The 17,685-nt window shown below is 47.6% G+C and overlaps 1 protein-coding gene across 3 annotated transcripts in view; it reads left to right on the top strand.

The window, feature by feature from the left end:
- The window catches only part of ARHGAP4 (Rho GTPase activating protein 4), a 120,820-nt gene that overhangs the window by 91,524 nt on the left and 11,611 nt on the right, over window positions 1–17,685 (top strand). For 2 of the 3 annotated variants that reach the window (XM_083158686.1, XM_083158688.1), the window contains 4 exons: window positions 512–614; window positions 7,473–7,533; window positions 8,940–9,017; window positions 17,108–17,242. In XM_083158686.1, coding sequence (XP_083014812.1) covers window positions 512–614; window positions 7,473–7,533; window positions 8,940–9,017; window positions 17,108–17,242 — 377 coding nt within the window. Of the gene's footprint in view, window positions 1–511; window positions 615–5,517; window positions 5,546–7,472; window positions 7,534–8,939; window positions 9,018–17,107; window positions 17,243–17,685 lie in introns of all 3 variants that reach the window. The other variant, XM_083158687.1, reaches the window with a different exon arrangement.

Here is a 17,685-nt window from a genome sequence, read left to right as displayed (position 1 = left end):
AAAACAGTGAAAAACTCCATGTGGACCTTGTGAATGTCGACATAGACAATGTCGAACTAATGACCTTGTCGAACTAATGACCTTGTCGAACTAATGACCTTGTCGAACTAATGACCTGTCGAACTAATGACCTTTCGAACTAGAATCATGTCGACCTTTTCCCATGTCGACCTAGAGTCATGTCGACCTTTTAGCATGTCGACCTAATGGATTCGACCTAATGACTGTCGACCATAATGCAGTAGACCAAATGACCGCATCCCCGCCCAGGAAGCTGCCAGGCAGTTCAGGGGGATGGTATGTGACTTCTTCCCTCGCTGAAGTCGCATAGTGAATGGGCGCCTCCACCTGTTGCATAGAAGTACTGCAGATGTTCCACTATGTGTAAAACTAGACCGATTGTGTACTGTCACCATCTATAATGGTATTGCTTTAGTTCTGTGATCTGTATTATAGTATAACATGTAGCGAGGTACTGTGTGTGGGTGAATTGTATGTCACATGGTTGCAGGCAGCCGTCCAGCACCAGTAAGTCTCAGAGGGTGAAAAGACAGCGACCGTCGTCCCAGTATAACCAGAAACTGTTTAACGGGAATTTGGAGGAGTTTGTGCAGGTACCAGACATGTCTGCTGTCGCTTCCTTCGCTTCTGATCAGGCTTGTGTTCTATTCGGGATGGGGGTTTTACTGCAGTGTCGCTCCACTTCCTAGAAGGCATTTCCCTCACAGATGGCTGTCTCTCTGTCAGTGTGAATATCTACCAAGGTTACAGCGTCTAATCTCACAGGTGGTCGCCTGGGCTTCTGTGTCAGCCCCCACAGGTGGTCGCCTGGGCTTCTGTGTCAGCCCCCACAGGTGGCGGCCTGGGCTTCTGTGTCAGCTCCCACAGGTGGTGGCCTGGGCTTCTGTGTCAGCTCCCACAGGTGGCGGCCTGGGCTTCTGTGTCAGCTCCCACAGGTGGCGGCCTGGGCTTCTGTGTCTGCTCTCACATGTGGCGGCCTGGACTTCTGTGTCTGCTCCCACAGGTGGCGGCCTGGGCTTCTGTGTCTGCTCCAACAGGTGGTAGTCTGGGCTTCTGCGTCTGCTCCCACAGGTGGTGGCCTGGTCTTCTGCATCTGCTCCCACAGGTGGTAGTCTGAGCTTCTGCGTCTGCTCCCACAGGTGGCGGCCTGGGCTTCTGCGTTGGCTCCCAAAGGTGGCGGCTTCGGCTTCTGCATCTGCTCCCACGAGTGGTGGCCTGAGCTTCTGTGTCTGCTCGCAGGGGTGGTGGCCTGGGCTTCTGCATCCGCTCGCATGGGTGGTGGCCTGGGCTTCTGCATCTGCTCCCACGGGTGGCGGTCTGGGTTTCTGTGTCTGCTCCCACGACGGCCTGGGCTTCTGCATCTGCTCCCACAGGTGGCGGCCTGGGCTTCTGCATCTGCTCCCATGGTGGGCTGTTTCTTCTGCGTCTGCTTCCATAGGTGGTGGGCTGGTCTTTTGCGTCTGCTCCCACAGGTGGCAGCCTGGGATTCTATGTCTGCTCCCACAGGTGGCAGCCTGTGTCTGCACCCACAGGTGGCAGCCTGGGCTTCTGCGTCTGCTCCCACAGGTGGCGGCCTGGGCTTCTTCGTCTGCTCCCACAGGTGGAGACCTGGGTCTGCTCACAGGTGGAGGCTTGGGCTTCTGCATTTGCTCCCACAGGTGGTGGCTTGATCTTCTTTGTCTGTTCCCACTGGTGGCAAACCTGGATAATATGAATGGCTCGCTTGCAACTCCGAAAACCCCTTTTATTATTTACTTGTGTCACATTATTGCATTTTCTTTTATGTTTTTATTTGATATATTATGTGTTACTTTTTGTTTGTCATTTATCTCCTTGCTCCCTATTTTGCTCACACCTTTCCTATCCTGCCTCTTATCAGCCTACACCCAGTTACTGTTATCTGTCTTTATTATGTATCTCATCGCTGCTTCCTCTTTGTATCTCTGTTTATTTCTAACTTCCCTTTTTAAGTTCTGTAATGAGTAATGGAAATACTCTGCAATAACTGCTCTTGTGTCATGACCTCTCGCTGCTTGTACTACACACCTGCCCGTCGGCTGCGTACATCCAAATATTCATGTACAGTCAGATTTGCATGAATGTGGGGTGATTTTACTAAGATTGGAGTTCTATTGAAGATGGGATGTTGCCCATAGCAACCAATCAGATTCTACTTCTTATTTATTTAGTACCTACTAAAAGATAATAAATAGTTTCTGACTTGTTACCCATAGCAACAACATTATCTGAAATAGAACTTCCATCTTAGTAAATTTCCCCTATTATGTCAACATGTCCAGAAGGGATGCAGTCAGAATCCCGTCGGGGTCAGAATCCCGTCGGGGTCAGAATCCCGTCGGGGTCAGAATCCCGTCGGGGTCAGAATCCCGACTGGGTCAGAATCCCGACTGGGTCAGAATCCCGACAGGGTCAGAATCCCGACACGACAGGGTCAGAATCCCGACACGACAGGGTCAGAATCCCGACAGGGTCAGAATCCCGACCCGACAGGGTCAGAATCCCGACCCGACAGGGTCAGAATCCCGACACGACAGGGTCAGAATCCCGACCGGGTCAGAATCCCGACCGGGTCAGAATCCCGACACGACAAGGTCAGAATCCCGACACGACAGGGTCAGAATCCCGACACGACAGGGTCAGAATCCCGACAGGGTCAGAATCCCGACAGGGTCAGAATCCCGACACGACAGGGTCAGAATCCCGACACGACAGGGTCAGAATCCCGACAGGGTCAGAATCCCGACAGGGTCAGAATCCCGACACGACCGGGTCAGAATCCCGACCGGGTCAGAATCCCGACCGGGTCAGAATCCCGACCGGGTCAGAATCCCGACACGACTGGGTCAGAATCCCGACTGGGTCAGAATCCCGACTGGGTCAGAATCCCGACTGGGTCAGAATCCCGACTGGGTCAGAATCCCGACTGGGTCAGAATCCCGACTGGGTCAGAATCCCGACTGGGTCAGAATCCCGACTGGGTCAGAATCCCGACATTTAAAATCCCGACAATGACAAAATCCCGACAATGACAAAATCCCGACATTTAAAATCCCGACATTTAAAATCCCGACATTTAAAATCCCGACATTTAAAATCCCGACAATGACAAAATCCCGACATTTAAAATCCCGACATTTAAAATCCTGACAAGGTCAAAATACCGAAATATAGAATGTACAGGTGAAACAGTCAACATAACTTTCAGTCGACAGGTTGCAAGGTCGACATGGATTTTTTCACTGTTTTTTTACCTGACATGTGCCGACAGGCGGTATTTCATGCCCTACCATCCACTAGGGCGTGGCGGGAGAATAAAATAGTGTGCCGAGCGTAGGGAGGCACCGAGCCCGAAGCATAGCGAGCGGCTGCGGTTCACTTCCAACTGTATCCATGTCGACTGTGTCGACATTCGGGTGAAAAAAACCCTGTCGACCAAAAGTCATGTTGACTTGTTTCACTTGTACATTTTAAATGTCGGGATTTTGACCGTCGGGATTTCATACCCAATCCGTCCAGAATGTCGGCAATCACAGTGTTGGTTTGCAGTTTGTCCACTCTGACAGAAGCGGATGTCCACATGTACCTAAAGTTGACACCCAATTTTAAACCTGAATTTAACCTTCACATTTTTAGTGCTGACATTTTGACAGTATAGTCCGCGCCTTCTCTTCCCATGTCAGGCTTCACATAGGGCCTGATTCAGCATGGCGCAGTAAGCAGCCTACATTTTCTGCTTACCGAGCGGTTAAACGCCGCCCACCCCCCTTCTTCAAGCGAATGTCCGAATTTGCATGCAAATGGATGTGCTTCCATTTGGTTGCAGCCGTACGGGTGAAAAATCCTTCGATGGTCAACGATTTTTCACCCGCTCACAGATAAATCTGATCTGACTTTTATCTGGGCCGGAGGTGGCCAAACAGGCGGCGGGCGCCAATGTCATGTGACGTCAGCCGCCAACCCTGTGCAGTCTTTGTCACACCTGCATTTGCATAGGTACGCCCAGCGTTTTTGCACTTACCGTTTTTGTGGGCATGCCCAGGATACGCAGGGCGTCCCCATGCACTAACCCCCTGTTCGCCCGCTCCCCCCGTGTGAGCACCTCTGCGAATGTGTCACCTAAGGTGTTCGCAGATTCATATTTTTGCAGATACGTATGCACGGAACAATCGTACCATCGGGGCCGTGCCAAGCTGAATCACCCCCCTAATGCACTCAGTTATACATTGGGTATCCAGATGATGGTTCCACAGGGTCTAGGTCAATATTGACAAAAGGTTGGCATGCACTAGGCAAACTTTTACATAAAAATGACGACACGAGCAGAAGGCTGACGTGGCCATGGCCGACACACGTTTTTCATGTTTTTTTTCTCTCCATTTTTTGGGGACTTTTTTATTCATTACGACCCACGTGGACACTGACTGGGATTTGTTAAGTGTACCAAGTGCAGCAGTGGCGGAACCTGAAGCTTGGTGAGCAAAGTAAGCTGTGCGAGGGTACGCGCGGCACTAATTGGGGGTCCACCTGCTAGGTGTCGACGCTGACACAAAAAAACGTGCAAACTCATGCTAACATTTTCTTGTGTCGATCTTTTCCATATCGACCTTTTGCCTCTGTTAACCTTTCGTCTGTGTTGACATACTGCATGTCGACCTTTTGTTGTCAACCCTCTCATCCACACCCTATAAATTGTTACGCTTTCACAGGGACATTTACCTGTTAGTGCAGAAAAATGTAGTCAGAGGTGGAACTATCATTGGTGCAGCCGGCGGGTGCATCGGGGCCCCTGAGGAATAGGGAGCCCACTGTCACCCTCTGCCTCCCCCTGACTCTCCCTGTCTCCCAGTGCCGTGTTGCATATTGTGAACTTGGGTTGGGGTGGAGGAGGGGGGCCCAAATTTTTTTTTTTTTTTTACACCTGGGCTCAGTCACCACCTACAGGTTCTGCCACTGTGTCTGTAGTAGCCATTTTGTCTGCAGGATTTCCCCTGTTATGGTTGGCAAAGCCTCTGTGACCACACCCCTTACCGCTCGGTCCTCTACATCTGCAATCCCCAGGTGAGCCCTTCACGCCCCACACTGGCACTCTGTTTACAAATTTGAATTCCCCCCCATGCACTACATTCAAAGTCAATATTACCATTGCCTATTTGGTTCCTGCCACTGTGTTCTGTGTATAACTCTGTCCTTTGCTATAATTTGTTTACGTTCTGCACCTGAGAGGCAAATTTGCAACTAGCTTGGGCTTTTCTCTTCAGCCCTCGCGGGTTCACGTGGAGTTCTTTGGTGTATGCACAATTGTGAGGGAGTTAATCCTGGATACTAATGCTGCTAGTGTCTCACACCCTTTCCCTCTCTGCACCTTCCTGCTGTGTCACAGGCTCTGATCTGCTGTATACTGCCTGCACCTGTCCGTTATCCTCTTATGCAGCCATCTTCTTTTTCTTTTTGTTTTCTCCTCTACGCTGCTTGCAGGAGACGGCGGTACCTTTCCCGCACCCAGGTACTATTCACTGACTCTTCTTATTCATATCTGCCATTGCTTTCTCTGCTGCTGTTAAGTATTATGTTTCTGTATTGTGGTGTCTAGTTCTATTATAGCCATTTAAAGGACCACTGAATTTCAAATACACTAAATAAGTTCTACTAATCACATTCACAGACACACGCACACATGCACACACGCACACACTGTGGAGGGGTATAAGAGCGTTCTGACCGTGGGCCTGATTCAGACCTAATCGCTGCACAGAACCCAGTAATCAGGTAAACTAACTCCGCCTCGCTACATTCTCCCCCGCCCCTGCGTGCGCACAGGGGGAGACCATTTGCAAACTTACTTGGTGCTGCGATGGTCTTCCAGACAGCCTTCAAACACCAGGCGCCTGTCACTCAAATTCCGAACAGCCACAAGTACTAGGTGTACGTCTATTACATCTGTTTAGGCCAGTTATGCAGTGGCGTAGCTACACATGTGGCAGACCCTGCGGTGGCTTGGGGGAGCAGTGCCAGCTGTACATATCTAATGAGTGGGGACCCAGTGCAGTGTATAGTGAATGAGCGGGTCCCCGCCCCATGCATATATAATGAACCGGTCCTGCTTAGTAGATATGCACAGATCGGGACCAGCTCAGCGCTCACTACTTCCTGGGTCGCCTGTCAGCTCATCCAGCTGCACCCATAGTCCATCGCCTCCCCCCTTCTTGGGGGGGGGGGGGGGGTTGCTGGAATTTTTTTGGGCAGGGGGAGAAACATTTCTTGCTACGCCACTGCAGTGATGGCTAACCTTGCAGCTGTTGTTGAACTACACATCCCAGCATGCCCTGCATCAGTTTTAGCATGGTCAAATAGCAAAACTGTTGCAGGGCATCCTGGGATGTGTAGTTCAACAACAGCTGGAGGGCCGAAGGTTTCCCATCCCTGATTTAGACCCACCCAATAATTTTAATTTTTTTGGCGGCAGTCAGATATTAGCCCGAAAGTATCGATAATGTATAAAAAAAACACATGCAGGGACACGGGTTCGAAAATGGATCTGAAAACTTGGACCGTTAGGTGCCTTGAAGACCAAGTTTGGGAACCGACATCATAGACTACAATGGCAAACGCCATTTTCAAATGCCTGGCACCTACATGGAAAATGTAGGCCCCTCGGCAGATATCTGGGTTATCTGTTGCAGTCCCCCTTTTAAAATTTAGGGTGATATGGGTGATATTTCTGTGTATGCCCTGAACCTGTTGGCGGCAGATTGCCACAAATATGGAATGATAAATGAAACCTTTTCCGTGTTGACCTTTTTTCCAGGTCAACATTATGCGTGTTTCGACCGCGTCGACCCAATGCTTGTCGACCCTTTTCATGTTTTGACCTTCTGACTGTCAATAAGTCGACCAATATTGGTTGACAGACGACCTAGACACTTTCAACAAAAGGATCCGCCCCTGTTTGAACACAGACACAATACACGTGAATGTGATCAGTAGCCTTTTTAGAAGCATATGTGCATTGGATAATACTGTAGTGCAGGGCTGGGCAACACTGGCCCTCCAGATGTTAGTGAACTACACATCCCAGGATGCTTTGCATTCGTTTTGCTATGTGGCCATGCTGAAACTGATGCAAGGCATGCTGGGATGTGTAGTTCACTAACATCTGGAGGGCCGGTGTTGCCCAGCCCTGCTGTAGTGTATACACCATTTACACACTTGTATATTTCACATTAAGTACACACCTACTACACATGCTGCAGTGTAGGAGAGTCTATTGTAGGTTGCCCTACCCCACGTTTATATATGACCATCCCTACTGTAGCTGACTTTAATGGTGCCATACCTATGGATTCCCCCTGTGTGTATTAGAGCAGGAAGGGTACATGATAAGCAGTCTGTATATAATATACATGATATATTCCATTGTCTTTGCTGTGTAGAGCTCAGGAGAAGCCATCCCACGCGTTGTGTCCAGCTGCATCCGATTTATAAACCTGCACGGTAAGTGCGCTGCTCACGTCTTAGGTACGTCTTGAAGACGAAACGCTTTTTGCTAAGAGATAAGTATCTTCTTATTGATATCATTGATATTTTAGTACTTTAATACAATGGCACTTGGCAAATGTCCCATTGTGAGATTACAGAGGTTTAGCACAAGGATTTAAAGCAGCATTTATTTTTACAGTGGAAACCCAAGTTAACTTTGTACTGTAAAAATAGCCCTTTAAATCTTAAGGGGAGGGGTTCAGTTGAGGGCAATCTTGTGATTGGATAGAACTTTATACAGTATATTATAGAAGGACAAATAACAGTTAATAAGCAAAATCAATTTTTACTGTAACAGAGGACAAGTGTCAGTAATTAGCAAATATTAAGCCTGACAGCTAGGCCCTGGTTCCTGTGTATCTTGTCTGTTTATTTTGCTGCTTCTGTTTCTGAATGTAAAGCACTACAGAGTTGCTATAAAAATTAATTAAATAAATCGGTTTGGATCATAGTGTCAACATTGTCTATAACGACGCCAAAAAGTCGTCATAGAACAGGTCGACTTTAACCCCTTCGGTGGTACTCCCGAGAATTTTCCGGGTTTTGCTCCAATGCCCAGACTGGCAAACCCAGAAAATTCTCAGGAGTGCCACTGCCTGCACTTCCTCCCGCCGGGCAGCGCCGTTGAGCAGAGCACTGAGATCAGTGGCTCTGCCTCCCTCCCCCCTGCTGTGTGTGGCGTGACCTTGTAATGTCGCACCGCACACAGCCGGGTTGCCGGGAGCAGGGCCAGGCAGTGGCTAATAGACTCCTCAGCGGCGTTGCCCGGACCCGGTGATACAGTGGTGGGTTGTTTTTTTAGGGAGCGCTCCCCAGAAAAAACTTGCCCAGTGGAGAGTGCTCCTTAAAAAAATAACACCACTGAAAGGGATAATGAAAGGTAGACAAGGAAAAGATGGACACTTGAAAAGGCCGACATGGGTTTTTCACATTTCCTTTGTTGTCAGTGTTGACACCTGTCGACGTGGACCCCAATTAGCATAGCATATACCCCCTCATGGCTTGCTTCGCTCTATTTACCATAACTAATTAGTCATTGGGGTTAGTAAATCATGAAAAAGTCCAATGAAAGAAATTGTAAAAAACCCAAGTTGACCTTTTCATTTGTCTGTCGACCATTTCCTTGTGTCAACATTTTGTCAATGTTAACTTGGTGCCTGTCGGCCTTTCCCCAATGTCGACCTAGTAAATGTGACCATAAAGTCTATTGACTGTCTGTCCTTCATTCGGATACTAAATAAATTGGTGGATTATGTTTAGCATTAAGCTTGTTAGCAATTTCTTGTTTACCAATCAATCTCTAATGACTCACTTTATTAATGACGTAGAGACTTGTAAACTCCCAATCCTGTGTCTTTAAGGCTTGCAGCATGAAGGCATATTCCGTGTTCCGGGATCACAGGTCCAGGTGAATGAGATTCGCAGTGCCTTTGAGAGAGGTCAGTGACCTTTATATAACTGTTGTGTAGTGTTTTGTAATTATTCAACACAAACTTAACCAGACCATTGTCTTTCATTGTCCCCTGTGACCTCCTCTAATATTTATTATATTATTTATTAACAGTTTTTTTATATAGTGCACACATATTCCGCAGCGCTGTACAGAGAATATTTGAACATTGACATCAGTCCCTGCCCCAGTAGAGCTTACAGTCTATATTCCCTACCACATGTACATGCACACCCAGACATTCTAGGGTTAATTTTGCTGGGAGCCAATTATCCTACCAGTATATTTTTGGATTGTGAGAGGAAACCGGAGTCGATTTGTGGTAAAAAAAATCACACCTTTTGCAGTGACCAAAAAATCGGACTTCAAAAACACATCCAGATGTTTTCTCATAAAAAAAAATAAAATAAAAAAATGTCAAATGTAATAGGGTGCGATTTTTCAAATAGCTCCCTCCACATTACCAGAAATCACATGAGTTTGACAGAAATATGCACAGTGAGTGAGATCTGTGCATGGTTGTGGCATTACACCGCTGGTTCCAAAATATGGGGGACCCCTATTCTTTTTGCCTCTCGTATTTTTGGAACCAGGACCGGTCAAAGAGCCCGCTGCTGGTTTCTTAAATACAGGGGACACCAACAAATCTCCCCCCCCCCCCCTCCAGTATTTAGGAAACCAGGACTGGCTCAAAGAGCCCAGGCTGGTTATGCTCAGGGGGAAGGAGGACCCCATGCCGTTCTTTCCTTGAAATTTTTTTTTTTTAATCGCTCACTTCCATTACTAATAAAACTGCCAGAAATTGCACCCTATTACATCTTGCCCATAGTCTGTAAAGTAACACTGCCACCTGCTGGTTGAAGAAATGTCTACGTATACAATTGTTTATATTTTGTAACTGCTTTATAATACCCCTTTCACACTGCACAAATAAACCGGGTCCGACCGTGTTGTTGCCGCATCGACCCGGGTCACTGTGCGGTGTGAAAGGGCTTTTTAAAAAATACCGGGTCCAACAACCTGGCAATCCGACTGGGTAAAAAGAAAGGTAATGGGTAAACTGAGTCGAGCAACCTGGGTCCCGTTCACTTCTATCAAGGAGGCAGCAGCGGTACCTTAGTTCTACCTCCCCAGCCCCCTCCAGGCGTGATGCCGCTCCGCCTCACTCTGGATGATATCAGCGACCTGGCAATAAGCCGGTTCGCTGCCAGCCGCATTCAGCGCAAAAGCCACTGCAGGTCAGACATGTGTCCTGATCTTTAGCTCAACCTGGCATTTGCGTTCCGAATGCAGTATTATTGACATACTGCTCTTTTACAGTGTTGTTTGTGATAGTGTTGTGTTGTTTTGCACGCCCCTATGTTAAAACAATGCATTATGGATATGACCCATCTGGGATCATATAACTTTTAGAAGGTGATTTTTCATGACGCTCCCTTTTTCTCCCTTCGTATTTAACCAAAATCTATAAATGAGGTACAATTTGAAAGATTAAGTTCTCCGCTTCTGACGAATTGTGCATGCACATTGTATTGTTTGTTTAGAAATTGAAGTTAATTACTGTGTTGGGGTGCCACATACCTCTCTGCTGGAATTATGCGTGTCCCCATGCATTGCATAACATGAACATGAACCAATATAACCATAGCAACATTTAAAAACCGTTTCACAATCTTTAGCACAACTTACTCATAACAATGAAAGAAATGATACTATAACTTTCAAGACTTCACTTTGTTATAAACATTTTCCATAAACCATGTCAGTTTATCATATAATAACAGTAACATTAAACATTTATATCAATTACACTTATAAACTTATACATTTGTCAACTTTGCCATAAAATTACCGTATTTTATTTGCATGCAAAATTTTCCCATGGGCCATCTACTTATCTTTAATTCTAGAACAGGTGTCATATATTATTCTAGTAGGATCAAACCTATTACAACGTATGCAAACTGTAGGTCATACACTTAATTTTATAATAACAGTTGCATAGATGTTTTGAACTATCATCTTCAGTTTGTTACTACACAGTCTGTGTAGACTCTTATATAAACTGGTTCTAGAAAATTAGTAGGATCACACTAATTATGATTGTGACATTATTCCAGATATAGGGGGTTATTCAGACTTGATCACTGCTGTGAGATTTTGCAGCAGTTTGTGATCATATAATCGCCACCCAGACAGAGTAAAATCACACCCTGAGCAACTCTGTGAAAATATTGCCACTTGTTGTCCATATTCAACTCTGCACACACTGTAAGAATCATTAAATGGTGAATGTCTGTGCGTAACCCTGACCCTTCAAAAAGTGTGCGCTAAAACCAGGCTGATCCAGGCCGGAGCTGCCATCACACGCTCACCCTGAAAACACCAGGGCACGCCTGTGTTTTAACTGACTTTTCCAGAAAACGTCAAGTTGCCGATCATAAATGGCGGATCCTGTTATTCAAGTTGCGAGGGGATTGTGATTAGATTATTTGTAGTGTTTTGACGCTATTTGGCCTTGCGCATGCGCTCTACGATCCGTCGTTCAATAAACAATCGCCATGTGAATTTGCATCAGCAGCGATCAAGTCTGATGTCCTGTGACATTGGTCGCCCCCGGCACACATACCTTCCGCTTACCCATGGGTAACCACCATCCTTGCCGCCGTCCAGCCCGAACCATTCCTTGCAAATGGCTCGGCGACTATGGAAGTCGTTTGCAATGGGAAGGCGTATGCACAGAGCCCCAAACATCGGAACAGATTCGGCCCTGTCTGAATGAAATAGAATCACCCCCTTTATCAAGTGTTCATGTAACGCTTGCTTGATTTGGGGTAATAATATAAATAGGTAATTAAAAGGGTAACACGAACACACACGCATGATGCATACATATACATTTAAAACATATTGGCGATATTAACAACATTAACAAATATCTATGTTGATATTATATAACTGCGTTAGAAATGAAAATTAGAGCTGGAACTATGATTGAGGGGGAAATATTTCTCTGGTACACAGCAGACTTCCTGTCAGTAAGGTCATTGAAGGACATTGCTACTAAGAAGCAACATATATTTGTACACATGTTTGTGTTTTATAGGATTATATTTAGTGCATGCGTTATCTTTGGGTTAGTAGTTGCCTAAATTAGGCAGAGAGGGCAGCTGCATTGGGTGCAGGGCGGCAGGGTCCCGTCTCACTGGTGTAATTAGGAGACCGTAGGGTTATTTGCAGCGCACGACGCCTTTGGAAGGTGAGCTGTCTATGCAGCTCCAGACCTTGCAATCAGTATTTGGCATTGTTCTATTTGCCTCTCTCTGTCTGCTGGAAATAATACAAATCCCAGGATGTTATCATTGTCTGAGAACTTTAGTATTCCCAGAATGTTATATTTTTTTTTAGCGATTTCTGTTTTTTGCTGGGCACAATAGGATTAGAACGATACAGTTAATACCGGTTGGATTGGTCATAGAGTCAAAAGGGAAGATTCCTGACGGTATACCAGAGGCCTGTTTTGTTTGCTGACACCCCCCTCATGACATAAGTCCACCACACTCATTATACTGTTTTTTTTATTTTTTACTCTGTATCTGGAAAAAATCAAGTTGCTCTAAAAAGGGAGAAAATTATTTACATTTTTTTCTGTGCAGAGTAAATACTGGCTGCTTCTGAATGAAGCCCTGCACCACCCCTACGCAGCTCCAGCCTCTCCTTTTACACCCCTCCCCCCTGCAACCCCCACAGCTTACAACTGAAAGGGGGCCCTCCTGCTGTCCTGCTCCATCTCACTGCAATGCTTCTATACAGTACATGGCTGTCAGCACTCTGATTGGTAGACAGCTCCAGCCATCCACCAATTAGAATGCTGGCAGCCATTCACTGTCTGGCAGCAGGGGGGGGGGGCAGTTGGAGAGTGGTGCCCAGTTGCTCTGATTGTGTGACCACCTTCCGCCACTGCTCGGAGGTCCCTAGAATTGTGGGGCCCTCAAAAGCTGCCTAGTGGGTCTATATGTGAAGGGGGCCTGGGTTTATAGAGCATCGTATTTTAGATATTGATATTTACATCAGAACTCTATTTGCTATATGTTGTGTGAATTTTTTTTAATACATATGATGTCATCATTTAGTTACGTCATTTACATGTCTTGATTGCATCATTATGCCATACCAATACCTTTCTTGCTTTCACATTATGGCCCTCATTCTGGTTGGTACACTAAGTTGCGAATTCGCAACAGGTACCGATATTTTCTGTGCATGTGCATAATTGCTTATCCGAATGTGCAGGCCTTCACTGCGGTGCCCTCGGGGACTTGCATGGTCTCCGTGGCCTTTGGAGCGAATCATCCATTCGCATCGCTGCGGGGAAATTGGCGAATAGCGGAGGTGGACATTCGCATGCATTGCGGGTGGCATTACAAGGAACTCGGTAAGCTGCAAGTTTCGCAGCTGACAGAGTCAACCAGAATGACCTCCTATAATCGTAGCACCCTTCTTGAGTGTCCCCAGACTCATTATCACCGTGCTGCAGCTGGTTTTATTATATGTTGATTATCAGATTGTATTTTTATTTGTTAACATTTTTTTACCTTGATCAGCGCCTCAACCTTTAAGCTTTTGACTAGAGATTTAATTTGCTTTGGTAGCCATTGACTTGGTATATATATTCACAACATTAAGGGTAGACCTACTAAGCCTTGGAGATAGATAAAGATGACAGTTAGGGGCTGGATGGCTGGTACTTTATGTTTGCAATGTACTTTCACTTTGATCTGTGCCAGTTTTTAGCCCACAAACTGTCCTCCCCGCCGCCAGTCCCTATCTGGTCTTGCTTCCCTTCAGTCTCTGACTTGAAACAGATTACTGTCCCTCCAAAAACAGCTTTCACTTTCTGTTATGGCATCCATTTACTCACAAAGGAGTAATTTGGTATGTTGAGTGACCTTTAGTGGTCACTGGCGGTAATTCACCTCATAGAGGTGAGGAGGAGTTAGCCTTTTTTATTTATATATATATATCTATATATATATATATATATAGATATATATATATATATAGATATATCTCCTATATATTTGGCTACATCTGTCACTCAAAGTGGGTGTCTGTGTCTATAACGCTCTGTTCCTGGACTTTCCTCTTAATGTGTGATTGCCTTCATCTGTGCTGAACACCTTTCTGAGAAATTAACCTGTTTAAAACAGGTGATGGCAATCATACATTAAGGGGAAGTCTAGAAACAGAGCATTGTGTCCCTCCTGGAGAGGGTGATGTTGGGAGGTATGTGACAGAGAACCAGCCCAGTGAGCCCACAGACAGTGCCAGACACCCACTGCCTTCCCATGTTGCCCAGCACTGCTACTCCACAGCCACCAGGTGAGCGCCCCCCTCCCGCGATTTGCGGCAAAACCTCCCCCCCCGCGCGCCCCCCCCTCCCGCGCGCCCCCCCCTCCCGCGATTCGCGGCAAAAAACCCGCTCCCCCGCGACCCCCCCTACCGCGATTCGCAGCAAAAACACCCCCGCGACCCCCCCTCCCGCGATTCGCTGCAAAAAGAACCCCCCCACGACCCCTCCCGCAATTCGCGGCATAACCACCACCCCGCGACCCCCCTCCCGCGATTTGCGGCAAAACCTCCCCCCCCGCGCGCCCCCCCTCCCGCGATTCACGGCAAAAACACCCGCTCCCCTGCGACCCCCCTACCGCGATTCGCAGCAAAAACACCCCCGCGACCCCCCCTCCCGCGATTCGCTGCAAAAAGAACCCCCCCACGACCCCTCCCGCAATTCGCGGCATAACCACCACCCCGCGACCCCCCCCTCCCGCGAATCGCGGCAAACCCTCCCCCGTGACCCCCCCCCCGATTCGCGGAAAAAACACCCCCCCCCCGCGACCTCCCTCCCGCGATTCACGGCAAAAAGAACCCCTGCGCGACCCCCCCTTGCACGATTGGCGGCACCCCCCCTGCGACCCCCCTCCCACGATTTGCGGCACCCCCCCCCCCCCCCGCAATTCGCAGCAGCCCCAGGATTAAATGGCACATGCAAAACACTGACATGGCTATGGTTGACAATGAAAAAGGTTGACATGAGTTTTTGAAGATTTATTTTTAATTTTTTCATATTCATTCTCATGTGTCGACATGGACACCAATGAAGTGCCACACTTATGTCAACATTTACATGTGTTGACCTTTCTGTGTTGATTTTTTTCTTGTGGCGATTCACGTCACACCCCCCGCAACCCCCCCTCCGGCGATTCGCGGCACCCCCCCGCGACCCCCCCCCCCTCCCGCAATTCGCGGCAACCCCCCACCGGAACCCCCATGAATCCCGCTCTCCCGCGATTCGCGGCACCCACCCCCCGCAACCCCCCCTCCCGCAAATCGCGGCACCCCCCGCGATTCGCGGCAGCCCCAGGATTAAATGGCACATGCAAAACACTGGCACGGCTATGGTCGACAATGAAAAAGGTTGACATGAGTTTTTGAAGTTTTTTTTTTCATTTTTTGAATATTTTCATATTCATTCTCATGTGTCGACATGGACACCAATGAGGTGCCACACTTATGTCAACATTTACATGTGTTGACCTTTCTGTGTTGATTTTTTCTTGTGGCGATTTGCGTCACACACCCCCCCCCCACAACCTCCACTCCCGCGATTCACGGCACTCACACACACACCTCCCCCGCGATTCTCGGCACCCCACCCCGTGACACCCCCTCCCGTGATTCATGGCACACCCCCGCGACCCCCCCCTCCCATGATTCGCCGCAACCCCCGCCCCGTAACCCCCCCTCCCGCGATTCGCGGCACCCCCCCGCGATTCGCGGCAGCTCCAGAATTAAATTGCACATGGAAAACACTGACATGGCTATGGTCGACAATGAAAAAGGTTGACATGAGTTTTTGAAGTTTTTTTTCTTCATTTTTTGAATGTTTTCATATTCATTCTCATGTGTCGACATGGACACCAATGAAGTGCCACACTTATGTCAACATTTACATGTGTTGACCTTTCTGTGTTGATTTTTTCTTGTGGCGATCCGCGTCACACCCCCCCCCCACCCCCCCCGCAACCCCCACTTCCGCGATTCACGGCACACACACACACCCCCGCGATTCTCGGCACACCCCCCGCGACCCCCCCTACCATGATTCGCCGCAACCCCCGCCCCCGTAACCCCCCTCCCGCGATTTGCGGCAACCTACCCCGCGACCCCCCTCCCGCGATTCTCTGCAATCCCTCCCCTCCCGCGATTCGCAGCATCCACCCCCCCCACAACCCCCCCTCCTGCAATTCGCGGCACCCCCCGCGACCCCCCCTCCTGCAATTCGCGGCACCCTCCGTGACCCCCCCTCCCGCGATTCGCGGACACCTAAGTTGCAATACAGGCATCTTTCATACAATTCTAACCATATTTCTCATATACAAATGTTCACAAATTAAGGGGGCGCAGCCCCTTACGACGGTGTGAAGAGCGCCCGTAGGGCGCGATGAATCACCTAGTAGATATATATATATAGATATATATCTATATATATCTATAGAGAGAGAGAGAGAGAGGGGTCAGAGTGAATTTACATGAAAGGAAGTATGGGGTTCTTCTGTGTCACATGTACATGAACACATGAATAACACGTACACTCATGTGTGACTAGTATTACACAACTTGCACACTTGAGTCATTTGCTAATATACTACAAACACAGGCATAATTAATAATGTATTGTTACCAATCATAAAGGATATGTAAATATTACAGTTCATATAACACAATGGGGGAGATGTATCAAACCTTGGTACTAGGTAACGTGGAGAGAGATACCAACCAATCCGCTTCTGTCATTTTTGAAAACACAGCTTTTCAAATAACATTTAGAATCTGATTGGCTGGGACTTGATGTTCCTCCACTTTATCTCTCTCCAAGTTTTGATACATCTCCCCCAATGAATGCAAACCAATCCTTCTAGAAGTTTGTATGGACTAAAACTGACCATCTATTCCGGATCTATTACTTATTTTGGTTAGTGCTGTATAATGAGAAAAATACCGGCTTTTGTTTGCCAGGTGAGGATCCATTAAACTCCACCTACACCGGGAACGATGTGGATTCCGTGGCCGGTGTTCTCAAGCTGTACTTCCGAGGCCTGGAGAAGCCACTATTTCCCAATGAAATGTTCAATGACCTGCTGTCCTGTCTACGTGAGTGCGCTTATCTTCTGTACACATGTAGCGATGGGCAGCCATGTAACGGGAGCTCCGAATTAATGTTCTACTCCACTTCATTGAGATAGCTGCTGGGAACTGTGATATCACCTATGGAGGGGTTCCTTTCCTTGTATTTGATTTCCTCTGGTTAGTAGCATGATGGAGTGTGGCCTCCACAATGGAGCCTGAGATGGACCTAAGGTCAGGCGCACTTCTCATTTCTCCATTTGACCTCCATTGATGCATCTCCCCATTGTCATTATATCACTCTGTGAAAAATACATTTACGTTCCATCTTCCTGGAACAATCGCATGGCAAAAGTGCTCTAAAGATACCATAGGTTTTGCTGCGACGCTGTCAAAAAGAGGGGCCGCACCAGGTTCCAATGAGTCCCGGATGGGGTATGTAGACCTGTTACAGACAGTCAAAATACTGA

This window comes from Crinia signifera, chromosome 9 (assembly GCF_055691185.1).
Source record: "Crinia signifera chromosome 9, ASM5569118v1, whole genome shotgun sequence".
In the NCBI taxonomy this organism is placed as follows: domain Eukaryota; kingdom Metazoa; phylum Chordata; class Amphibia; order Anura; family Myobatrachidae; genus Crinia; species Crinia signifera.
The sequence above is the reverse complement of the archived record's forward strand: the minus strand, read 5'-3'. Positions and strand labels throughout refer to the sequence as shown.